Raw genomic sequence first — 24,351 nt, forward strand, 5'->3', positions numbered from 1 at the left:
TCTGGGTGTTGTGTATGTGCAATTTTGTTTTCATGGTCATCAGACGCTCAAACCTTCGGGATTCCCCAACTCCACGCTTGCTGAGCCCAAAATACTCTCACAACCCGAACCTGACCACGAAATTGGTGAATTCAACAAAGGTGTAATAATGGTGATGAGACGAGAAAGACTGTGTCGCAGTCATCAACCTAGATTGCGTAGTTCTCGGCGTGTAGGAAGATTTCATCCTTTCCGGAATCGCTCCAAACATCGCTCTGGAGTCTTGCTACCGTTCCGGCAACGTCGGTTCTCATCTCTGGTGGTCCACACACGTAGACACATGTTCGTCGACCAAACTCTCTGCTCATCCCCTTGAGCATATAGGGTATGTCTGGTCGTCCGTATTCTGTTCGCCAGCCATCTCGTCGACTGTTGATGACGTTGGTGGGGAGAAATGCGAAGCGCATGAGGTTTTTCTGGAATTTTGTTGGGGTTTGGGGAAATCCAAAATCAAAGGCTCTTGTCGCTTCGATCTGAGCCTGAGAGATGGTAGACATGCGTTTGGCTGACTCCTGATCGGGGATGGTTAGGTGACGAGGGGGTGCCATGTATGATTGTGGAAGGGCTGTGATGGTGTCTTCAAACTCTTTCTTCAGGTCTGGTTCCTGTTCCATCATGACCAGAGCCGAATTCCGCTTGCTCCCAGCGTTATGAATGGCACCGGAGATTTTATCTCTGATTCCACTCAGTCGATGTTCTTTCACTTCAGGCAGATGTTCATATCTCTTTGCTGCGGTGACGAAGAAATGGCACTGGACAGACCCTGGTGGTGCACATTCTCTGCAGATGCGTAGTTCCTCTTTGAACCATTCCATGATCTCTGGTCGCTTCATGGCCCAGATGACATAGACCTTGGTAGTTGTGGCCTTGCCGTCACGCATCCGCTTGATGAGATCGAGCAATTGGCTGGTGATGGCGGTGATGCCACTGCCTCCAGCAAAAAAGACAACAGTGTCGAAAGATGCCATTTGGCGTTGCATGCCGCCGTAGGGCCCTTCAATGAAGGCTCTGTAGGTCTTGTAGGGTCCCTTGTTGATGGCCGTGTCACGGACCTTGCGGGTGAATCCTTGGAATGGTCTGAAGACCAGAGTCATGTCGCGATATTGTTCGCCATATTCCGAGGGAAAGTCGAGGCTGCAGAGCGACGCAATGGTGAAGGGGTGGTTTCCCAATACGGAGATGCCGGGCATTCTCAGATAAGCATACTGCCCTGGTTTCCAACGTTTCTGTGTGGGGATGGTGACCTTGATGGCGTTTTCTGGAAGAATAGTGACGGCAGACTCTTCGCCGATGAGCCACGAAACACGGAATGGATTCATCCAGTTGAGGAAAAACAGGCGAACAAACAAGGAGATGACCATTATGGCGACCGAGGTATACAAATATGCCCATGATGCCAAGAAATTGCTGCAGTGCCAGAACAGGAGTCCAATGAAGGCCCAGGCGAAGGGGATGTGCAAGAAGACGAAGAATTCATAGGCTTTGGCTCGGAGGATTGGCAGAGAATGCAAGGCGAGAAAGAGGAGTGGAGCAAGAGCAGCAATGCCTGTGGTGAAGATGTAATACTCCTGGTGGAAGTAAAGCTTGAAGGTGGCAAAGCCCTCTGGGTCTCTGGCGGATTGAACCCAGTATGGGATGGCATGGATCAATGCAAAGAGGACGCACAGGTAGGCAGTCCATCGATGCAGAACAATTAGACGTTCATGACCGATGCCAGTAAGCATAGAAACTGGGTTGGCCTTGGTGGCCAGAACGACAATCCATGGAATCAAGGAAACGGACATCATGCCGGCTCGGATGGCCAGTGGTGGGGAGCCATACGACATGGATGCGTAGTATAGTGGCTGAGGGAGGAAGCAGTAGAGCATTGATGCGGTCACACAGATGGACATGACGACAACTACCCCAAGGGAGGGGAAGGTGAATGTGAATGTACCAAGACGCAGGGCTGGTACAGGTCGATAGAAGATCCAGCGGAAGAAGGCAATGGTGTTGTTGATGGGCGCGATGGCGGACATGGCAGCTTGTCGTCTGGGTTTTTCGGGGACGAGAGTACCTTTGGAAGGGAAGAAATGCCGTTGTGAGAGATCGGTGGCATCGCTCATAGCACTGGGGAGCTCATGACTCTCATGGTAACCGTAGGGACCGTAGGGAGAGAAGCCAGCTGAGATTGCTTCGTTGGCCGAATTGATGACTTCTTCCTTGTACAGTGCCGTTCGAATTTTGTCTCCCCAATAGTAATACATGCGCATCAGAGTTGTCGTAACCACCAGGATGATGCCAATGAAGACGAAGAGGAGACCATACTTGGAGGAGTCCGTGAAGGGGTCTTGCTTGATGGCTTCGATCAGGAGTGGAGGTGTGGTGCTGTTGATGGGAATGTTGACTCTCTTGACAAGCTCATCCATAACTTGTTCGATTGGGGACGCATCGGACCTGGCACTCAGCTCCGCCAGTATATCTGTGGAGAGTAACGGCATGTCGTGGGCAGACCAGAATATGATGGCGTTCAGAAGACCATTGAACACATCAACGAAGGTGACGACAAGGGTCACACTGTTATGGATGAGATGGGCTGACGGGCGAAGGGGCCAAACAATAGGTCAAATTGAGGTCTGCGATTGGTGGTGCAGTTCAATTGGTGAAGAAATGTTCTTCGCAGGAGATCGAGGCAAGATATGACGGGCTGATGGGGCCAACTCGAAAATACAGGTCTCGGGCTTTTGGGTCAGTGGAGAGGTCCAGCTCTCACTTTGAACGAAGATGAAAACGAATGGTGGCAAAGGACGAATGCAGGAATGTGGAGGAAGTCTTGTGCAATGGATGGAAGAGGGACTGTATTTGCGTTATAGAGGAGGTGTTATCTTCAGGCAGAGAGGAGAAACATTGTCAAGATAGGAGCACGCAGGACAGGTGACGAAGAATGATCGCGCTTGGGGAGGAATTACTCTGCTTGATGGTTAGAGTGATATTGAGACATGACGAGAAATCCAAGCAACTACTCAGCAAGTTGAGCAATCGCAAAGCAGCGGAAATGCAGCTATCAAAGCCCAGGGAATTGTGGTTGCTGCTTTCAATGGTCGAACAGATTGTCGAGGCATGAATGGTGACTTGTCAGCGCTTCGAGCGTGGATTACATTGGTCATGGCCCACATGAGGTCCGTAGAAGCTTGTGAAGTGGAACCTGGGGCGGACCGAGGACCAGACGATCACGGGCAGGGCGGTTTTGGGAACGAGAATGGATAGATCGAGAAAAAGATGCTTGAAAACAGGTGTAGGAGAAGACTGATTGGCTCGGAGGGGTGATAAAGTAGGCCATCATGCAAAGGAGAGGATGGAGAGATGAATGGGTAGAGAGAAACCAGAGAAACCCGAGAAACCCGAGAAAACCCAAGAAACAGGGATTTGTGTGTCTACGAGGAAGAAGGATGGACAAAGTGGATGCAGCATGCAGGCACTGCAGTCGCGTCAACAGAAACTCGAAGAAGTCACGGCCGGGGCAAATAAGAAGACGGGAAGAGGCAGGAATGGCCCGAGGCGAACCAATAAGAGGAGTCTTGGAACCTGCCCCCAAACGCCCTGGTTGCATACTGTGTGACTGGAGGCAGTGACGCCCACAACGGTCCAGGTGCTTGCCCGCTATGTTTTCAATCTTGTGTTTTAGCGTCGACTTCATCCCACCAACCACCGTCCACATCTCATCCAAGCCGCCCGAGCATCTCTCAACCAGGAACAGTGGCTTGTGGTCCAGACTGGCAACGACTGGCTCTGGCGCCAGGATATTGCATATTCTCAATCCGTGCTACTCCCAGCGTCCCGAGCCTGTTCAAACAATCACCACCACGTGAAGCGAACGCAATGTGCATATGTGTGCCACCATCACTCTCGCCGACTCAACATGCTTAGCGACGACGAAATCACATCATGCTAGAGATATCTTTTGCAAATGATGATATATCGAGGTCACCTGATTGCGGTGAGGTCTGAATGAAAGGGCAGTCGCAGTCGCAGTCGCATGTTGTGGAAGGAGCGACCAGTTTCAACGATCATGATCTCTTGTCACGTGTTGCTCCTCGTCAGTTGCCACGATCTTCAAGACTCTGCTTATGCCAACCTTGTTCGAAAGCTCTGGCTTGCTCAATTCTATTTTGACAATGTCTTTGTGGCCCTTGATACGAATTTCGAGGATGGCCTCATATCATCTTCTTGTTATGGATTCTTTGAATGACTCATCAGGGAAAGCCTCCTCATTTGGGTCTTTCATGTAATGAAACACCATACCCAAAGGAATGCTGATGATATTGTTATGCCGAGTCTGGCATCCACTAGGTTCATCGGTGTCAAAGGACTCCCTGGGCTTGTGAAAGACGGCCTTTGTGCATCGATGCGGCATTATCATCTCTGCGACAAACTCCTTTGTGACATATCGAAGAAACGTCCAAGAACAAAGATCTGAGTGAGTCGTGGTTTCGTGTTATAAGACAGGTAGGAAAGTCTGCCAGCGCTCGCGCGCATCGAATACCCTTCTTCAAACTAGGCGCACACTTCATCTCATATGTCAGACAAGTCAACAGAGTCAGGATTTCCCGCCCAAGTATAACTCCGGAATATATCTTTTCACATTTATCCAAACATTCAAAGTTCCCAACCTCTGCGAGGATGACCGACAAGGAACTGGCGAAGCTCAATACACAAGCTAATCTCGTACCGTTGTTCGTCTTTCTAGGACTCAGCCTAGTGTTTATCCCGTGTTTTGCTGCATTTTATGCACGACGCAAGTCCAGAAGAAGTGAGGCAGAAGTGAGGACAGCAGAACACTCTAGCGCAAGGAGGCCATCAGAGATCAATATGAGAGACCTTAACTCAAGATCGGAAAGCCGGGCATTAGCTCAACCATCAGGCACGGCATCGGGAGATGTCGCCGGGCAACCCCTTGCAATTCAACGTGATGCTCGGGGAAACAAGGTACTGCCCAAAATTCATCGCAACGCTGACGGGTACTGGGTACTTCCAGGTCAGGTACCGAGCCACCAACAACACGATCGCACACTCGAGCCTCCTACCACGTCGTTTACATTGCAACGCCCGCCAAAACACCACCGCGAACTGACAAAACAGATTGCTGCCGACGGTGGATTCGTGCGCGATGGCCCTGAGCGAAAAGTCTGCAACAGCCTCGACAAGACCCCACCAGTCCGCGGCATTTCGACATTGTTGAACCGCGCAGACGAGTTTCACGAGGTAGATCTAAACCAGATATGAAGAGACTAAGAGAAAAAATGTATTATCAGCTAATCAGTGAAGACGTTGGCTGATGTGGAGAGGCACGGAATGTATCCCCAACATAATCAGCCCATATCGTTCACACCATGCTCGTCTCCTCGACACGACCAAAGTATGCCCATTTTGACTTTGCTTCGGCAAATGTAGTCGTTCTCGGTGGCGCCGACTGAGGCACCTGCGCAATAGATCTTGACTCGCTCGTGTAGAGATCGATAATGTCATTCATATCGTCACGATCCCGTGGTCTTTGATGATGGAAGTGATCCGCCAGTCGAGGTGAGCCACCGCGGCCCCGAGACGGACGAGGATTGCGATTTTGTGGCGCACCGGAACTATGACGATTCCCCATCGGCCGCGGAGGCCCAGTCATGGCACGTGTTCGGTCGCGGTGAGGTTGAGCTTGGAAAGGAGACCGTTTTAGCGGACGAGGTCCTCTGGACATACGCTCTTGAGGAAGAGAGACCGGTGTGGCGGGCGCAGGATGAGGCAGTCGATGACCTCTAGGCGGGTCCTTAAGTTGGAATGGCACCTTTTCCACAGATAGTCGACTCGGCTCGACATCATCGAAAGGTCTATCGCAGTTTAGCTGATTTGGAGGAGGACCATATGTAGGAGAAGAATTCACAGGTTCTGATATATCCCTAGGCGGCGGAAGAACGTAGACTGACTCTTCCCCTGCAAGAGGGGGTGGAGATTCGGGTTCAGGTGTGATGGACCGGACAGGCTGAGTAGACACATCAAGAGCCTCAGGCTTTGTAAGTGGGACTGTGTCGTTCTCGAACGGTGTCGATGCTTCTTCCGAATCCGTTCGTTGAAGTCGAGTCGTGATGGTATGCCAAATTGCAATCGCTAGTGTCAGTGTACAAATGACAACAACGATGATTAGCATCACCAGCGCCACAGTGGGGATCATGGTGGGCGTCTATGCTATCGACCTTTTCTTGAAAGGATGGGCACTGGAGTGGGAGGGGGTGGGGGTGATGATCGAGGGAAAAAGACATGTGTATTCGTGATCTGGAAGCCATCGACAGTGTGGCAAAGACTGGAATCTTTGCAAGGAGATGTTTGCGGTTCTTGAAGAGGATGTGACAAAGAATGATAAAAGTTAATGTAGTAGCAGCACGATCAAAACCTAAAGACAAAGGAAAGCAAATGGCTGGCAGAATGCTTAGAGTATGACGCGAGAGGAACGGGCTTTTGACCAGACCAGACTTCGAAGGGTGAGTGCAAAAGTGACCAGAGTCAAGCCGTGTCAGTATCAGCCTTGTCAGCCTTGGACACCTGCTTGAGCCTCTTCTTATCTCGACCAGTTTTGATAGCGAAGAGATAGATGGCGGCAAGCATGGCGACAATGCCAGCAAAGACTGACAATCCAGCCCATGCAACAGGTGTCATTCGTAAGTTGTTGACCGGTTCCTTGTTAGGTGACATTTTGGCTTGAAATGTGAACTTTTGAAGTAAAATTGGTATCTAGATCTGGGAGAGGGAAAGAATTGGTGTAAGTCGGGTCCTTTCATAGTCATGATGGATGGAAGCTAGAAATTCAACTCTACTGGGTGTCCAGGTAGGTGTTCTTTGGCACTTTGTGACTCTTTCCGGGTAACAGATAGGTAAACTTCCTTTGTGAGAGGGCAATGGAGGGTCGAGGACGGATAATGTTTCCGTGGATTGGGTCAATTTGATTGATTTACCTAGATACTCACTGTTTCAAGGATTGGGATTCATTCAACTGTTTAGGTAGTAGACGTAAGGTAGTTGCAACAACAGTCGGAGGTGATGTTAAGAATGAAAAGGGATTTGTGGTCAGTGACTGAAGTCAGGCTGTACACGTGACTATTCTTCCACATTCCAGGCTGCCATGCAGACACTTAACCATAAAGGTGATATCACACTGTCTGACAGGGTGAATTCAAGGATTGGCTGTATACAACCACAACCGTATCACGCAAGATGATGCACTGTCAGACCGGATCTATCTATTTATCCCAGCAGGTTTCGCCCAGGCGCGACATGTGGGAGTCGCGTTTCTGGTGCGCATCCATTCTACAAGACACTATTCGCTATACAGTATTAGTCTACCGCAGTCACTGACTTGTCAAAGAACACTTTGCTGTCAACAGTCAACAGTCTACATCTCCATAACCTCCCTACGCCTCCCTTCCGCTAGATCGCATCTCCTTGTCATCAACAAGGACTCACCTCCTTTCACTACCCTCACCTCAATCCTCAATCCTCCTCCCTCCATCATCCACATATCCTTCTCTCGCACACAGACAGCCATGTCTTTCTTCACCCGACAAATGGCTACCAAGGTGCCCAAACTGTCGACAACAGCACGAGCATTTTCGACAAGTCGGCCATCGCAATTGGCGCGCATAACAGTCATTGGTCGTCTGGGCGCCGACGCCGAAAGTTCAGAAACAGCCAAAGGGAATGCGATGATCAAATATGTCATTGGCAGCAATTCTGGCACCAAAGAGAACCCAGAGACTTCGTGGTTCCGTGTCGTGTCCTTCCCCAAGACTGATGCAAGCAAAGAGTATCTGTCGTCTCTCCCTAAAGGGTAAGTAAATGAAGAACTGGCGTTGCTCATTTCCGCTGGTCGCACATGTGTTTTTGCTGGCAATTGAAGTGCTAGTCTAGTTGGTTTTTAAGGTCGTGTCGCTGACTTTTGACGTCTCTTCTGTAGCACCCTGGTCTATGTGGAGGGAGATGTTTCTATGCAAAGCTACCAGGATAATGAAGGGATCAAGAGAACGGGCATTAACATCGTGCAGTCCAAGTTGGAGGTCTTGAAGAGGAATAGCCCGAAAGAGGAGGAGTAGGCTTAAGCGACTTGAATCAACTTCTTCTTTTGGAGGGATGAAAGAGAAAGAGAAGTTCTTTCTGACAAGGTTGGAACATGTGTATAATTTGATGTTGGGCCTGGAATATGGAGTACAAATGAGAGGAGAGGAGCTCATCTAACGTGGGTGTATATCAATCTCGCAGCTCACCACCAGAATTTAAGGATTCATTCCTCCATCTGTTTGAAAGACATCGTCTTGAATATTGTAATGTGATTAGAGGGTGATTTCGCTCGCAAGATTTGTCCTAGCGTGCCCGTGCCTCAACTTGGCCATGATTTTGTCCCTTGGCTGACCGTCTCATTGTATCCTTGATCCTGCGCATCCATGTCTTATACATGGTGATGGCCTCGTTGCCTAAACCGAAAAACCCAAACCCTACAAAGCCAATCGCAATTTGCACCCATCGATCGAATCCGATGATGCTGGGGATTTCTGCTGTCCATAAGACCCGGGAAACCCAATCCGGGGGATGTGTCTGACTCCAAGAATATGGATGTTGTACAACGAGAGCATTTCGACTGAACGTATATATGGACAATGGAAGGAATAGAACAAGACTCGAACACGCGAGGCCGAAGAGTCGAAGGTATCGCGCGCGGATCGCCGCGGGTAAAGTTGGTAGCACAGTGAGTGTCTGTCTTCGCTGTTTGAACAGTCTGATGATGCACAAGATACAGTAGACAGTGCCCAACAAGCAAACCAAAGGCGGCCAGATAAATTGCAACAAGGATGACACCCAGCTGTTGTCATAGACTAGAGTGCAGCCACTCAGGGGCACTATCACATAGCGGAAAGTCTGGACCACATAGTGTGTCGCCATCATAATCAAAGGCAGGACGACGCAGAAAAAGCCTTCAAAGGCAACTCTGATATAGCGCTGTCGTGAGCTGGCAGTCATCACCCTGCGATCCGGTTCCAGAATAATGGCCATTTGTCTCAAGATGCTAGTGACCGCACCGATCATAGCGATTCCCAGTCCAATGTATGCTTTGACTTCGATATCGCAGAGAATTTTGCCATTGAAGCTGTCCCAAGGGTCAAACCGGGGCCATATGAGAGCATTGATAAAGTTTTGGAAATTGACAGTCACCGAACTGATTGCAAATACCGACGCAGCAAAGTTTCTGGTTTGAATATGGACAAAGATCTGAGGAATCGACAAGAGGCACGCGAGGAGAGAGAGGAAGGGGACTAGGATTGTCCATAGAAGAGCCATTGGAATGGGGTTCCGCCTGAAGAAGTGATATAGATGTCCATAAGAAGATTGACCAGGAGTAGAGCAATTAATCAATTCCAATGCACCTCCTGAATCCAAACAACTTACCTGAATTTGCATGTTGCTGAGAGTGTTCAGAGACATGTCGACCAAAACGGTGCTCAATAGAGAGGCAGCCATGAGCAGCGCAATCAATTCCAGTCCACCTCCTGATTTCGAGCAACTTGCCTAAATCTGCCTGTTGGTGAGAGTGCTGAGAGACATGTCGACCAAAACGGTGCTCAATAGAGAGGCGGCAAGATGCTTGAGACAGCCAAACCGCAGAGGCACGTGAATAGTGCGACTCTGGACATTGCAATTCGTGTTGGAATGGTTAAAACCTCGGAGTAATAACTTGGTCCCTCGAATGGCTTGAGCCAATCTCTCGAGTAGACGCGTTGGATGGCCATGACCATGCCATTGCGCCGCCACAATATGGCCGACAACATTGTACTTATGTTTAAATTCATTATCACATGCTTGCAGCAGTATTGTTGTCGAGTTGTGACGTGTGCACCGACCATGTCAAAGAATGACAGGAGATGTGATGGACGGGAGGTTGTTGGAAGATGTCTTTATTATTATTATAAAGATCAGGCAGTGACTCGGGCAGCCGCCAAGATCCCAAGATGATTGAGATTCCCCTCCAACTTCCAGTTTCTCCAACCAGACATCGTTTTGCAGCCTCCAAACCTCCACTGCTGACTTCAACCTTGGAATTCCAAGGCCAACAATCCGGGTACGCGTCGTATGATATCCGTTGCCACGCTGTTTACGTATTACGGTGTCCCTTCATGACCCTACCTATTCATTTGACTGATTCGTTTCAGGCTCGCAACGTCCTTTTCGTCCTTTTCATCCTTTTTCATCCTTTCACGCGTCTTCGTCTTAGTCCTTCGTCAACTTGACCATGCTGACTTGATCAACCCTCACTTGAACCGTGCTATTTGGAGAACAGGCGATAGTTTACTGTTTACGTATGCAGACTATGACCTCGGCACAGTGAAGTCATAGTCATCCACCATCGACCATTTCAACGACCTGTGAGAGTTACGTTATGTTACTTTTGTCTTGAACAGCAACATGGCTTCTGAAAAGCCTTCGGTCACGTTACCCTCTTCCAATCAGACTGCACGCCATGTTAGTCCTTCGCCTCAGGGTCTTAGGCAACGCCCCTTGGGCAGAGCAACGACATTTGCAGAAGGTCATACACCACTGAACCGTCGTCCCAGTTCTTTTATCTCAGAGACTTTGTCGGAGACGAGAAGGTCCCTACGGTCTTCCACTGATGACATTTTTCTCCCTAGAGCAAAGGGACAGGATGACCTTCAGGACAATGAAGACAATACTCACTGGCAATCCGCGCCTCTAGTGCTCGCACTTCTTCCCGCCGTGGGTGGCATGTTCTTCACCAATGGCAGTGCCTTCATCACAGATGTTACCCTACTCGCCCTAGCCGCCATCTTCATGAACTGGGCTTTAAGATCGCCATGGTAAGCATTTGCTACTATACAATCGACTTCGACTGATCAATTCCAGGGACTGGTATCGTGCTGCTCAAGCCTCCGTCATTGTCGAGCCGACCTCACCCTCGATATTCTCTCCCATTGAAGAGGACAGCGAGCACGAACTCCGCACAGACGGGGCGACTTCTGCAGTCTCTGACCAACCCACAGCCAAAGTACGCCCAGCCCTTCAAATCAACACTCATCAAAGAGCCGATGCGTCGGCTGCCCAAAGGGAACTCCGATTTCATGAATTAATTGCTTTGTTCTGCTGCTTCGCCTGTCCTTTGATGGCCGCGTGGCTTCTGCATACCATCAGGTCTCAGTTGACACGGCCATCGGAAGGATTGGTCTCAGACTATAACCTCACCATCTTCATTCTTGTGGCTGAAGTTCGCCCCTCAGCTCACCTGATCAAGTTGATTCAACGAAGAACCTTGTCGGTACAGAGACGGGTTCACGTTGATAGTCTATTCGACTCTAAGAGGGCCGAGAGACAACAGCTACGCGAATTATCCAGCCGACTTGAGGAGCTAGAGGCACATGTAGCCAACCGCATTGCTGGAACTGATCCTCAAAATGTCTCCAACAGCGAAGACCTTGCCGCCAAAGCCTCTGCACTAGCCACATCAGATGTCAAGAAGACAGTGCAACCTGAACTTGATGCCCTCAATCGGGCGATGCGGAGATACGAGAAACGAATCACCATCTCCTCAGTTCAAGTCGAGGCAAGGCTGCAAGACCTAGAAGGTAGGTTGAACGATGTGGTTGCGCTTGCAGCTGCGGCTCAACGCCACGCTGACCGCAAATCGGACAATTATGCCAACACTCTTTTCAACTGGGTGTGTGCCACTGTGGTGGTGCCTGTGCAATGGGCGGTGTATGTTTCAAGTATACCGGGCAAGGTTTTGTCCAGTGCAACATCAAGCTTGGGGACGTTCTTTAGCAAGACAGCACCTAAAGATGCCAAGGCATCTGCATCGAGAGAGCAACGCTCATCACGGAAAGGCACGTCGAGTCGGAATGGGGAAAGAGAAAGAGAGCGAGAACGAGAGCGAAGAGTGAAATAGCGATTCTGATACCCTCTTGATGCTGATACCCGCAGGCGAATGATTGGCTTCCTTTGTCATTGGTTATTAAGGTACCTACCTATCAAGATCTGGCGAGTTCCGTAACGAGTTTTATATATTTCGGACTTGTATGAAGATACCCTACCTTATCAAGGCGATCTATATATGTAGTAATGACAAAAATGTCCAGAAACATGGGCCCTGCCACTTGATACGGGTTCAACGTTGTCAATATATGCAATGGGATCTACATTTATAAATCCTCATACAAGATCAAACTGTCCAAAGAACTAAATCCCGCAGCAACACCACCCTCATCGCTGTCATTTGCCTTCGTCCTCAACAAATAACCACCTTCAGTGTTATGAAGGATATCTGGTTTAGAGCTGCCCGTGGAGGTCTTCCACAATGCAGTGCCGAAGATTCCCAATTCGGAAATGACATTTCCACGCACGACCTGCCCGTCACTCCTCAAGGCTACGTTCTTGGCCGAAGTCGGGGGTTGAATCAATTCCATCAGAATATACTGTTTCCATTGTGATCGTGGGATCGAGGCAAGAAACGGTGGAATATTGGTTCGGTAGATATTATTGCCGCCGCCTTCGCGTTGAGGCTTGAGAACATGGTGTTGTGCTGTTGTTGGTGAAAGAGCCAGTCTCACGCCTTGGATTTCGTCGCTGTCGCTGGCAGTGCCTTCAGATGACAGTGAGTATTGTGGTGCAAATGTACTGCGTAGATTGGATAGTATCGAGGCGTCATGTCCAGGTAAGAAGTGTTGGAGGTGGTCGGCCTCTGGTGGGAGGGAGGTCAGGACTTGTTGGATTTTCTTGGATCCAGATAATTGAAGTAGGACGGTCGGGCATTTTATGGCGGCGGACCGTTCTAAATGTAGTCGTGCTGCCCATGACGTGGGTAAATCGTATTCTGACGGGGCATACAAGGCACGGAAGTAGACGACCGTGACTTCGTATTGGGTTTCTGGTGATGATGGAGGGGTGTAGATGAGAGGGCGGTTAGGGTTGGTTTCTTTGGATGGGATGCTCGTTGAGGTGAGAATCTTGCTAGTGGGGAGGCGGAAGGAAGGGATTCGATGCTCTTCGTACAGATTGGTCGATAAGGCGTATTGGTCAAAGACGTTGCGTTCGTTGTCTTGGACTAAGAAGAGTATACAGGGAGGGAGCTGAGGAATGGATTTGGACGGGCCATATGCGTTGTGGGCGGCAGCGAGACCAGCGGTCAGTGTTGAGACGGCGGAGTTTGGTGGTGGATGACCGATGGTGTTGATGCTTGGGCCGTTGGAACTGTCTTTGTCAGGACGGGCGAAGAGGGCGTGTGGTGGGTAAGCGACAGGCTGTTTGGCGGATGGGTAGGTGGCGAGATGGGTGTGAAGTTGGGCTACTTTGACGGAGAGGCCTCCAAAGGATGAAGAAATCGTGTTGAATTCGACCTGCTTGAGAGATGGAGGGGCATCATCTGGAGTGTGGAGCATGTAATCCGATCTGAAGAGTCCCAGGGTCAGGTCTTGGACATAGCCTTCTTCCTTGACGGCCAAGTGGATTTTCCAAAGATTGGCCAGAAAGTCGTCGACTTCGATGAGCCTGAGAGAGTGTTAGGCATGAGGGCTGCAAGCATTGATGCTGAGTAGATCACAGTTGACATCACTTACTCTTTCAAAACAGCTTCAAGCCACTCCTGATCAGAGGCAATGGCGGCATACAGCTCATTGTAGACTTGCTGAAGACACCTTGCCTGTTGGAAGCAAGCTTTAGGGAAAGGACTGGGGAACAATGTGACTGGTGCATTGGTGGCGAGCACATTGTTGGTGTTGATTTCTTGCGACACAATGGCTGTGGATGGTCGTACAGTCAAGGCGTGCTCGACGGACCAATTTTTGACAGTTTGCACCAGAAAGTCCTCCTGGTCAGAGGTCAACTCGGGCGGGTAATTACTGTAGACGTTGACAGCCATTCTGATTTCTGGTCTATCTTTTTGGAGAGACCAGGGTTTAAATCAGCCTCGAGTCGAGTGATGCTGGGGTGAGTGTTGAATGATGTATGTGCGGAGTAGTCTTGTCTATGAGGTCTGGATCATGGATTGCAAGGATTTTGCATGGGATATTTCCATTATCAATCACGCAAGCCTTGCAGCGGAATGCATCTACGAAGCCTATAGGCCAGACGCAGGGCTTATGCTGTAAGTGTGGGGGGGGGAATCTCTTAGCGTCTTGTAGGCTGTTGATGGCCTAGAGAGTGCCTGTAACGTCTGCCAAGTTTGCTCATTAGTAATACTATTCCCCCCCCATAATCATGTATTGTCCCTAAGCGCCCCTAAACTCTCAATTTCGTCCAACCTGCCATATTGGGCTCTCGCGTAGCCCCTCGACCTCCTCACGTGTGCCACTTTACACGTGTTCTGGCTTCTGTCGCGTTCTGCTGTCAATCAATCGTCAATCTGCAGCCTTCCACGACAAGCAAAAGTCACAATGAAGATCATCTGCATGAATGCCATGGAGGCCATGGAGGCCATGGAGGCCATATTTCCCACCAGCTGCCCATGTATCACATAACCGCTGAGCAACATCTGCGACTTCAGGCACCAGACACCAAATGATGTGAAGACTCTGAGGATTGCCAACACTGCCAATGCACCCCAGCAGCTCATATCAAGCTCCAGAGTCTTTGCCCTCCATTTGCTGAGACAATCAATACTTGTTGATTTGTCTCCCAGATCCTAGGCTCAGGTACGACATAAGTCTCTCAAGACCAGATATCAACAAATTTCACTCCCTGAGATTTTGAGGTTCTAGAGATGTGCCACTCACACTTGCCCATCTCAAACAGTCGCTCTCACCAGTGGCTCTCCCATCTTGGGTCTTGTTCTCGTTCGCTCTGCTTTGACGCCTACCAACCTTTTGCATTAACTTCTCCTCCATCTCTTCTTCCACGTCACTTACAGATCTTAATGCCGCACCTCACAATCAGCACGACCTGTTCGCATTTTTCTTCTTTCTCAAAGGCAACTGCCTCACCATTCTCATCGCGTCTTCCCCAGGAACAAGGTCCTCTTTCTACCCCTCTCTTCGTCTTTCCTTCCTCCCAACAACTACAACTCTCGCTTCTCCCTGCGAGATACCTTCATGGCTAATTACCACGCCATTTTTTCATCCCAACTATCATCCACTTTAAATCACCTCCACGTTCTTGCATGATGACTTCAGTCCATGGTCTCGACGGTGATCCTCAGGCCTGGACTGTCGACCAAGTCATCCAGCAAATATGCCACAACCAGCATCCTCCATGGTCTAATGGCCTCCTGCCTTCCTTCATACCAGAGAGACAAACCCTAGAAGACACCTTTCGGCAAAATCATGTCGACGGCGATACTCTCCTTTCTCTCGATCTTACCGTGCTTAAGGAAGACCTGGCAATCCATTCTCTTGGTCAGCGGAGAGCCATCATGAAGGTGGTGGAATATCTCCGCCACAACTCCAAAAACTACCAACAGATCCTGACCCAATCTGCACCTCTGACTAACATTCAGTCCCAAGCAGTTGCATACCCCACCGCTCATTCCATCTCTCCAGCTGCATTCACTCGAGTTAGCCAATCCCCTACGCTGCATGGTGTCGGCTATTTTCCTCATTTTGATATTCCCGCAATCCGATCTCCCTCGATAGCTAGTGTAACTGGTAATTGGGGTGCTGGGATTCCACTCAAAAGTCACACTTCAAGTCTCCACACAGCACAGACACGACCAGAAAACCAAACTCATCAAAACACCCCCTCCACTGAATACCCGCCCGCCGCTGCTCCGCCTTCTGCGCGATCCAATGCCAATGGGAGTCAGTTGGATATGTTGCAGGCCACTATCGACGCCGAGCTATCGCTGGTTGACCATGTCAGTCTCTCATCCATGCCCCCGTCGACTGTCCCTGGCGAAAACCCCAACACTCTCCAGCCTCCAAAGAAAGAAAAGCGACGCATCGCTCCTTTCTCCATTCCTCAAAAGAAAGAGGTCCTCACTGAGAATTCATATCTCTCGCCAGATGACAGGGCCTTGCAGGACACCTTCTATTACAAGCTGGAAACAGACTGGACTGGTACTGTCTATCACCTTTTGGAAGACGACTCCACAGAGTTTTCTATACAAGGGAGACCGTACCCTACTGGACGCCGGCGGTTAGTCTCTGCTCAGCTGATGCACTTCTTTCGCCAACCAGTACAACGATTGCCTCAAAGTCTGTCTCTTGCCCGAATCCCCTATAATCAAACACAATCCAAACCTTCCTCGGTCTCCTACTTCACTTTGTTCCCACCGGGCACCGACCAGCCACGCGTCTATCGCCTAGATGATTTCCCAGCCCTGACTGAAGCACCTGCTCGACCCCTTGATGATTCTATCCGGAACATCGTGCCCAGCACTGCAGACATCCAGGATATCGCCGTGGGGCCAGCCCTGGAGCAGCCAACGCCTGGCCTTGGTGATCTAGAATATCTCCTTAAGAAATACCCTGCTAAAGACTCCGATGAGGTTCTCCCTTGCTATGGCGATTCTGGGGACGAATGGGAGCTGGATGATGAGACTTGGCAAGAATATCAGCAAGAGCGGGCTGAAGCAGTTCTCGAGCCGACCGCTTTGACCAAGCTCCAAGTTGAGTCCATCATTGACCAGACTCTGGAGGCCTATAAGCGAGAATGGTACGATGAAAAGCTAGCGAAGATCCAACACAAGGCTTACCGAATATGGCTGACCGCCGCAAAACTCACTGATCGTCGCAAGCCTCTGGCAGATGCTCATTTCCATCGAGACCGTGCTGTCGCCCGTCTTGCAAAGCTGAGAGAAGCCTTGACAAAGGATGTGTGGCACAACGCCAATGATGTTAAACATCAGTGCCAGAATCTAGAGCTCACCTTCCACAGTATTGAGGAGCAGACATATTACATTAACGCACTGAACTCTAATGACCCCCCTCCACGGCCCAGCAAAAGTCGATTGCAACAGCGCCCTGCCAAGAAACCAGAGTTTTTACTTGAAGGTGAGGAGGTGCTCGAATCTGAATCCGAGTCTGATATTGAAATGTCACAAATTGATGACGACGACTTCATCGATGATGACAATCTCTCCGACGCGCCATCCATCCACCATGACCCCGACACCTGGAGTCCCAACATCCCGGATGCTAAGCAAGGACAACCGAGATCACTGCAAGACCACGACAAGGAAGACGCTGATAATTTGCAGCTCCCTAGCGTGTCAACCCCGCCATTGAATTCTGAGGTCAAATCAGACGATGCTGATGACGAAAGTGATGCTATCGTCACACCCAACACCTCGAGAATACGCCGTTCCCGACAGAGAACCTCTTCCGTCACGACTCCAATCAGGCCCCAAGAAACCAAGAATGAGCCACAGAGTATATCGAGAAAACGAACTGACATATCGCTAGACTCAGAAGCCGATTTTTCTGACCCTGGTCTACTGCCCAAGCTTTCCCAAGCTTCGAAACGCTTCGAAGACCAAGATGTGTCAAAATCATTCATTGATTTGACCTACTCGAGTCCCGCATCTGCTCTTGCTGAGTCAAACACAGACTTCGACGTGCACACTCCGGAACTTAACAGCGACTTGCCCAGTACTCCAACCAGAAAGCAGTCTCTGGCTTCTCGTTCGTCGAGCTGCCTGAATCTCAACGCCTCCGACTCTTCCTCGTTGAATGTCCAAGATCTCCCCGAATTAAAGGACATTAACGGAATTCTTGCCTTTTCCTGGGACGTCATTGAACAGACGGACGACCATGACAGGGCCCTAGCTAAAGCAATCTACTCTCTCGCACCCGCTCCTCGTCACCGCCTGAGAAAATTTCTGGAGCGCCTTCCTGCAGAAGATCACCAGGAATACACTCTACTACTTAATGGGTTGGTAGCCTTATCTGACGATCGACACTTGATCGAGGACGTCAAGCCACGAGATGCCGCGGAGGCTCGGCTGGTAGTGTTGTTATACCTGTCGTACCACTCCGCACAAGATCGATTAGACACGCGGGCGTTGTCCAGACTTGACCTTGGCGGGGCACATTCTAGTCTGATTGAGCAGGCCTCAGACTTTTATCATCTTCTGAGGAAACTCACTCAAGCTGCCGGCGACTACTCCTCCGATGTCAAGACCGAGCACAAGCCGTTGAAGAGAAAACGAAAACAGCATTTCTCATCCGAAGACGAAGATTCTCTGGACGAGTCCAATCTTCATGTCGCTGATAATCCAGATTCGGATGTACAGATCGTCGAGCCTTCCTCTTCGCATCGAAAAAGAAAGCGTGCAGTGTTGGAAGACCAAGAAGCTAAAACTCAACGAAGAAACGATCGGCAGCGGATAGAAGAGCAGCAAAAGCGTCGCAAGAGGATTGAGAAAGTTGCCATGCAAAAGGTAGATGGCGACTCCGCCAAACCAGTCAATTTCAGCGAACCTATTGTTTACCTTGATCCTTCAATCGCACGCAGGATCAAGCCACATCAGCTGAAAGGCGTCCAATTTCTATGGCGTGAAATCATCGAAGATCCCAAGCATCAGGGCTGTATACTGGCCCATACCATGGGTTTAGGTAAGACTATGCAGGTCATCTCTCTTCTAGTCACGATTATACAGTGCAACAAGAGCGAAAGCCGGGCAGTGGCGAACCATATTCCTCCCCACCTGCGACGGTTGCAGGCCCTGATCCTGTGCCCTGCAGCCTTGCTCGACAATTGGGAGGATGAGCTGCTGATGTGGTCTCCTGAACATGACATTGATCACATCTACAAAGTCTCTTCCGCCAACAAACGTCCGATTGAGGATTGGTCAAAGACTGGCGGCATTCTTCTCCTCGGATACGAAAGGTTTTTACGAATCATTGACTCCGATGTCAAGTCTAGACCTTCCGAACTGGAGCACGGCGGCTTCAAGAAGCTGCTCCTCGACGGCCCCAATCTTATCATCGCAGACGAAGCCCACAAAATGAAAAATCCCAAATCCAAGATCGCACAAACTGCCAAGGGCTTTCAAACTCTTAGTCGAATCGCCCTCACTGGCTCGCCTCTAAACAACCACCTCGAAGAGTATCACACCATGGTTGACTGGATTGCACCTAACTATTTAGGTACTCCTGTAGAATTCCGAGCCAAATACTCGGAGCCGATTGAAGCAGGACTGTTCGCAGAGAGCTCGCGAGCTGACAAGCGTTTATCGATGCGAAAGTTGCATGTTCTCAAAAAAGCGCTAAGCCCCAAGATCGATCGAGCCGACATCTCGGTGATTGCACAAGATATACCAGTCAAGACGGAATACTTCATTACAATACAATTGACAGACCTCCAAAAGAAAGCATACAACACCTACGTTGAGTCTATGCTAGAGATAATGAGCACGATTCAAGTGCGACATCGCAACACAAGGATGTGGGACTGGATAGCTGTTTTGCAGTGGCTTTGCAACCACCCTTCCTGTTGTATCACCAAATTGAAGCAGCGACAACAAAAGGCAATTGAATCTGCAAAGAATGACGATGTTGCAGCTGAGTCTGATGGTCCGGGTGACAACGCTGTAAGTCCAGGCGAAGCTTTACCGGATGATGTAATCATCGATCCAAATGGACCATTGAATGCTGCCATCGAGAAGGTCGTTCAGGTGTTTGGAGCTGTTGATGCTGCCGGAAAGCTCGATGATACCAACCTCTCATACCGCACTTTAATCGTCGAAAATATCATCAAAGAAGCGGCGTCAATTGGGGACAAGACTTTGATCTTCTCACACAGCCTTCCTACATTGAACTTCTTGCAAAAAATGCTGGAGCGGATGGGACATCGGTATTGCCGCCTGGATGGTCAGACCGCGGTTAGTAAACGGCAGGCCATGACCAAGGTATTCAACCAGAAAGATTCCTTCGAAGTCTTCCTGATCTCAATGAAGGCTGGAGGATTGGGTATGAATCTCCAAGGCGCAAATCGTGTCATTATCTTCGACTTCAGTTTCAATCCTTCTTGGGAAGAACAAGCAGTGGGAAGAGCGTACCGCTTGGGCCAAAAACGTCCTGTGTACGTATATCGTTTCCGAGCTGGAGGCACATTTGAGGACAATATGTTCAACAAAACAGTGTTCAAAACCCAACTCTTCAACCGTGTGGTTGACCAGAAGAACCCCTTGAGCCATGCATCGAAGAACATTCGCGACTGGCTTTGCCCTGTCAAAGACATAGAGCTAGAAGAGTTCGCTGAACACTTGGGGAAGGATGAGAATGTCCTGGACAAAATCATCAAGCGAGTCGATTATATTCGAAACATTCAATTGACCGAGACGTTCCAGCGAGAGGATGAAGATACATTGAACGAAGCAGAAACCCGTGAAGCAGAGGAAGAGTACAACAATGATCATCTATTGCGATCGGACCCGGAAGCGTACTACAAAAAGCTAAGGAGTGAACGTGGTCCTCCCGCCTCGACCCAGCACCAGAACTTCCATTCTCGCAATGTCCTGGGTGTCCATTCGGACCGTGCAGGCCCCAGCATCGTACCGAATTCAAGCTTGCCTACTCCTACACTCATCGACAGAGACTTGATGGGCCCGCCACCACCAGAGCACATCCTCCATCAGTTCAATCAGTCCACCCAGCAGCACGTCCCTGATCACCCCTTGTATACGCCGGACACGTACAATTATCGCTTCCATGCAACCGGCCCTACTCAAACATTTGATGAGACTGCATCAAGACAGCCCCGGCCACAGGTTGAAGGAAGACATCGGAGCCAGAGCGCATGACCTAAACAGTGAAAGACAGGCTTGGTGACTGCATTGAAGGAGAAAATGAGGATCGGCGCTCGACGGGCCAGAGGATGGATGGTGCTATTCAAAGACATGATTTCCAATGGTGGAGAGCGCGATAGGTGCCGACGAAAATGCACGATGGACAGCCAAATGAGCGACGAGGAATTTCCCTGGCCAGCGAATGAGCGATTTAGTTTTGCTTGAAACGACGAGTACTTGCTAGAGATACCCAATTGCAAAGAGATTTTCATAAGATTGATTGACATTGAAATAATAGGTACTAAGTTGAGAAACTTGTCGTGTGCCATATTAATGAAGTTGTCAGTGAAGTGATGTTCGTGAATTACCTTGGGTTGAGAATTGGACGTGGTGTTGATGTTCGGTTTGGTTTACCTTTTTATCTTTTGGCGGCATTTAGGGTTGGAAGCGAGTTTTCTTGACATGTAAGCGTGTAAGCAGTTCAGTGCATCAGACTGGAGATCGACGAGTATCTTCCGATTCTTGATCATCCTTCATACACATACACAGTGATGCATAAACGAAGTAACCATCGGCGCCGTTTTTATCATTAGATTACTTGCATAAGGTCGTGAGCAATGGTGCTCAAATCTCGAATTTCGCCAGATATATTTCTACACATTCCACCCGTCCAGCCACACCACCTAAAGGAGTCAGCTTCACGGACAACACAGGGCCATGAGCACGGCCACAGCGATAGTGTCAATGTCCATTTGATCTTTCTGGTCACCGGAAATCCAGGTCTAATTGGATATTATCACCCTTTTCTCAGTCAGATTGTTGATTTACTGCGTGATGATGCTGATGGAGACGCCGTGGCGACATGGACGTCATCCATGACGGTAGTAGCAGGGTTCAGTCTCGGTGGGTTCGAGGTCGAAGACTACAAGTACAATAAGAACACTAGTCATGGTGACGGATTGAGGCGTCCAGGAATAGCGAATGGCAATTATGACGATGGTGATAATGATGACAACATGAGGAGACAGTTATTGTTTCCAGATCATGGCCATTATGGCGAAGAGCCAAGCTCGAAAAAGATCTACTCGCTACAGGAACAGATCGCGTTATGTTACGCTCGATTGCAGAGTCTAGTACGACGGGTTACAGAACATGTCGAAGCGTCGACGGACATGTCTGGGCAGCATGGATCTGATATCAATGTCAATGTCAAGGTCAAGGTCACTTTGATGGGACACAGTGTCGGCGCCTATATTGCCCTAGAGTTGGTGCGGCTTTGTCATGAGAAGATGCGACGATCCTCCCAAGACGGTGGATATACTACTGAGCCGACGGAGACGACGGAGACGACCCAACCCTGGTCCATCGCGTCATGTATTCTCCTGACACCGACAATCCAAGACCTCCACCTCTCCTCGTCCGGACGAATAGCCACCCCTCTCTTAACCAGTATTCCTATCCCTCTACCAACTCTACTACAATCACTCGTCAGTCATGTTCTCGTCGCCACACTTCCCGCTTCATGGTTGAAATGGCTAGTGAGCCGCGTCACGAGTATGAACGCTGAAAGTCATGGAATGGAGACGACACTGGCGTTTCTCACTAGTGCGACGGGGGTGCGTCAAGCGTTGTATATGGCCAAGTGTGAGCTTTTGGAAATTAGGACGGAGAAGTGGGGGGAGGAGGTTTGGGGGGCCAGTGGTGGTGGTGGTGGTGGTGGTGGTGGTGAAGAGGATGGTGAGATTGGTGTTGGGGGTCAGCATTCGCCGAATCTGTTCTTTTGGTTTGCGAAACAGGATCATTGGGTTGCGGATGCTACGAGAGATGAATTGTTTAATAAGCGGAGAGGTCAACATATTGATGATGATGGCTCAATATCTGACGGACGAGCGAGAAACGCAAAAACTCACTTTCGGATAGATGAGGCGGATGGACTGGTGCATGCTTGGTGTTTGGGTCAGAGTGATCTTGTGGCTAAAAGGGTTAGTCGATGGTTGAAGGAGGTGACTTGAGTCAAGAAGGTAGATAATAGACTGCGCTGAAGAAGAAATCATGATGCTTTCATCGGTCGTGGACTGACGAGAGACGTTGTTTATTGGATTACATCAGTATGGTAGCAAATGGCCCAATGCCATACCTTGTCAGACTAGACAAAGTCCGAGTGCTTTGTCCACTATCTAGCACCCAATCCAGCTCTTCGGAAAAGATCACCCAATACGTCAGGCGGCTGGGATGCAGATGTAAGTGTTGGTCCAGGATATTGACCACTGACGGCACCTGGTGGTGCGGGCGGAGGTTGTTGCATATCATGAACTCGAACACTCCAAGACGAATCATCCGCTCTTTGTTGGCCAAAGAGTTGTTGGAGTGATATTTGTTGGCCGGCAGCATTTGGCGCATTGGCAGACTGATTGATTATCGAAGCCTCTGCCTCTCTGACGTGGCCGTTAGTATGTTGGGCTTGAGCGGCCAAGGCTGCGGCTTCGGCGGCCTGTCTGCTGGCTCCCGCATGATCTGCGAGCTTCTTCATGAGTTCGCCATTCAAATCCTGAGCGTGTTCGGTAGAAGTCCCCGGACCATCGTGAAAAATATAGACCCCATAGATCTTTTGTTGGTGGCTCTGTTTGAAACTGAGGATAACATATTCACCAGTGATTTCAACGCCAGCGTCCTCTCCCTCGCGCAGTTCTGCCTCGAAGTTGTCCAAACCTCGTCGGTTGAGAATGATTATAGAGTATCTGTCTTCTCCATAGGGCCCGGGACTAAGTTCACAAATAAATAGTGAACCTTCCACGCCAGTCTTGGTCCATTGTGGTTCTGGCACAGGGGAAAACTCATAGACTACCGCATAAGGCGCTATGGAAAGGATGCCTGTGATGGAAGAATTATGCCGTTTCAAGACGGACAGGTTCAATTCCTCGTTGCTTCGGATGGGAGGGGGTTTGGACGGGTGTTCTGATTGATATCCTTGAAAGTCCGACTCGTAATCCGACGTGGGGATATATGATTGGGGCGGCGGTTGAGGAGGGGGTTGAAAATTGGCGTAGGAGGTAGGATTTTGTAGAGGCGCGGTTAAGGGTGTCGGTGGTTGTTGTGTTGTTGAAGAAACTGGAGGGTATCGTGGATAGTCAACAGACTGCTGACGGCGTGATTGGCCCGATCGACGATGGTGATGGTTAGACATGTCGATTCTTGAGTGAGGAAGGGAGGTGGTAGAAGAGGCCTGAGATGGGTCTATTGGGAAGCGAGCGAGAGGAAGCGAAGGAGAAAGGACGCTATGAATGGTCAGTACGGCAAACAACGACCTACCTGGTTGGGTGGAAGTACCAACTCGAATTGGGCTAAGAACGCTGCAGGAGCAAAACAATCCCGGGAGATAAGTCCTCAACCAGGAGAGCTAGTTTGTGTGATACTGTGGTTCTTATTCATCATGTTCAGGGTCGATTGAGGGGATGGAAAGGAGGGGGACGAGAGAGTCCTGGATGGCGGCAATAATGCCAAATAACGTGTCGCGTGGACGAGGGAGGGTGAGAAGAGGAGCACAAAAAGAGAGAGAGAGGGATTTCAGGATGTCAGGA

General features: G+C 49.7%; 8 protein-coding genes across 8 annotated transcripts; 5 read left to right on the top strand and 3 right to left on the bottom strand.

Moving 5' to 3' along the window:
* Window positions 1–4,698: 4,698 nt before the first annotated feature.
* Window positions 4,699–5,301, top strand: PV10_05902 (uncharacterized protein; the record flags this gene model as incomplete). The annotated part of the gene is made up of 1 exon (XM_016370637.1): window positions 4,699–5,301. One exon carries the CDS (start codon window positions 4,699–4,701, stop codon window positions 5,299–5,301), a length of 603 nt encoding a protein of 200 aa, XP_016222930.1.
* Window positions 5,302–6,564: 1,263 nt separating this feature from the next.
* On the bottom strand, window positions 6,565–6,753 carry PV10_05903 (uncharacterized protein; the record flags this gene model as incomplete). Its single annotated transcript, XM_016370638.1, has 1 exon — window positions 6,565–6,753. One exon carries the CDS (start codon window positions 6,751–6,753, stop codon window positions 6,565–6,567), a length of 189 nt encoding a protein of 62 aa, XP_016222931.1.
* Window positions 6,754–7,358: 605 nt separating this feature from the next.
* PV10_05904 (uncharacterized protein) lies at window positions 7,359–8,361 on the top strand. The gene is made up of 2 exons (XM_016370639.1): window positions 7,359–7,885; window positions 8,012–8,361. The coding sequence occupies exons 1-2, from the start codon at window positions 7,602–7,604 to the stop codon at window positions 8,145–8,147; spliced, it is 420 nt and encodes a 139-aa protein (XP_016222932.1). The 5' UTR covers window positions 7,359–7,601; the 3' UTR covers window positions 8,148–8,361.
* Window positions 8,362–10,216: 1,855 nt separating this feature from the next.
* Window positions 10,217–12,182, top strand: PV10_05905 (uncharacterized protein). The gene is made up of 2 exons (XM_016370640.1): window positions 10,217–10,919; window positions 10,966–12,182. The coding sequence occupies exons 1-2, from the start codon at window positions 10,510–10,512 to the stop codon at window positions 11,999–12,001; spliced, it is 1,446 nt and encodes a 481-aa protein (XP_016222933.1). The 5' UTR covers window positions 10,217–10,509; the 3' UTR covers window positions 12,002–12,182.
* Window positions 12,178–14,071, bottom strand: PV10_05906 (glutathione synthetase). Its single transcript, XM_016370641.1, has 2 exons — window positions 13,668–14,071; window positions 12,178–13,599 (listed from the first exon to the last, which is right to left on the bottom strand). Exons 1-2 carry the CDS (start codon window positions 13,967–13,969, stop codon window positions 12,255–12,257), a joined length of 1,647 nt encoding a protein of 548 aa, XP_016222934.1. The 5' UTR covers window positions 13,970–14,071; the 3' UTR covers window positions 12,178–12,254.
* Window positions 14,072–14,465: 394 nt separating this feature from the next.
* PV10_05907 (uncharacterized protein) lies at window positions 14,466–21,060 on the top strand. The gene has a single exon (XM_016370642.1). The coding sequence runs from the start codon at window positions 15,206–15,208 to the stop codon at window positions 20,786–20,788; it is 5,583 nt and encodes a 1,860-aa protein (XP_016222935.1). The 5' UTR covers window positions 14,466–15,205; the 3' UTR covers window positions 20,789–21,060.
* Window positions 21,061–21,294: 234 nt separating this feature from the next.
* Window positions 21,295–22,858, top strand: PV10_05908 (uncharacterized protein). The gene has a single exon (XM_016370643.1). The coding sequence runs from the start codon at window positions 21,391–21,393 to the stop codon at window positions 22,783–22,785; it is 1,395 nt and encodes a 464-aa protein (XP_016222936.1). The 5' UTR covers window positions 21,295–21,390; the 3' UTR covers window positions 22,786–22,858.
* Window positions 22,824–24,341, bottom strand: PV10_05909 (uncharacterized protein). The gene is made up of 2 exons (XM_016370644.1): window positions 24,101–24,341; window positions 22,824–24,048 (listed from the first exon to the last, which is right to left on the bottom strand). The coding sequence occupies exon 2, from the start codon at window positions 23,955–23,957 to the stop codon at window positions 22,947–22,949; it is 1,011 nt and encodes a 336-aa protein (XP_016222937.1). The 5' UTR covers window positions 23,958–24,048; window positions 24,101–24,341; the 3' UTR covers window positions 22,824–22,946.
* Window positions 24,342–24,351: the final 10 nt, after the last annotated feature.

The sequence above is a fragment of the Exophiala mesophila genome, assembly GCF_000836275.1.
Source record: "Exophiala mesophila strain CBS 40295 unplaced genomic scaffold supercont1.4, whole genome shotgun sequence".
Classification (NCBI taxonomy): domain Eukaryota; kingdom Fungi; phylum Ascomycota; class Eurotiomycetes; order Chaetothyriales; family Herpotrichiellaceae; genus Exophiala; species Exophiala mesophila.

What these genes read in the sequence shown, in the direction of transcription:
- PV10_05904 (XM_016370639.1), top strand. Translation starts at nt 7,602, where the DNA reads ATGTCTTTCTTCACCCGACAAATGGCTACCAAGGTGCCCAAACTGTCG. An exon ending in CTGTCGTCTCTCCCTAAAGG is followed by an intron (nt 7,886 to 8,011) that starts GTAAGTAAATGA and finishes TCTCTTCTGTAG; the next exon opens with CACCCTGGTCTATGTGGAGG.
- PV10_05905 (XM_016370640.1), top strand. Translation starts at nt 10,510, where the DNA reads ATGGCTTCTGAAAAGCCTTCGGTCACGTTACCCTCTTCCAATCAGACT. An exon ending in TGGGCTTTAAGATCGCCATG is followed by an intron (nt 10,920 to 10,965) that starts GTAAGCATTTGC and finishes GATCAATTCCAG; the next exon opens with GGACTGGTATCGTGCTGCTC.
- PV10_05906 (XM_016370641.1), bottom strand. Translation starts at nt 13,969, where the DNA reads ATGGCTGTCAACGTCTACAGTAATTACCCGCCCGAGTTGACCTCTGAC. An exon ending in CTTGAAGCTGTTTTGAAAGA is followed by an intron (nt 13,600 to 13,667) that starts GTAAGTGATGTC and finishes ACACTCTCTCAG; the next exon opens with GCTCATCGAAGTCGACGACT.
- PV10_05907 (XM_016370642.1), top strand. Translation starts at nt 15,206, where the DNA reads ATGATGACTTCAGTCCATGGTCTCGACGGTGATCCTCAGGCCTGGACT.
- PV10_05908 (XM_016370643.1), top strand. Translation starts at nt 21,391, where the DNA reads ATGGTGCTCAAATCTCGAATTTCGCCAGATATATTTCTACACATTCCA.
- PV10_05909 (XM_016370644.1), bottom strand. Translation starts at nt 23,957, where the DNA reads ATGTCTAACCATCACCATCGTCGATCGGGCCAATCACGCCGTCAGCAG.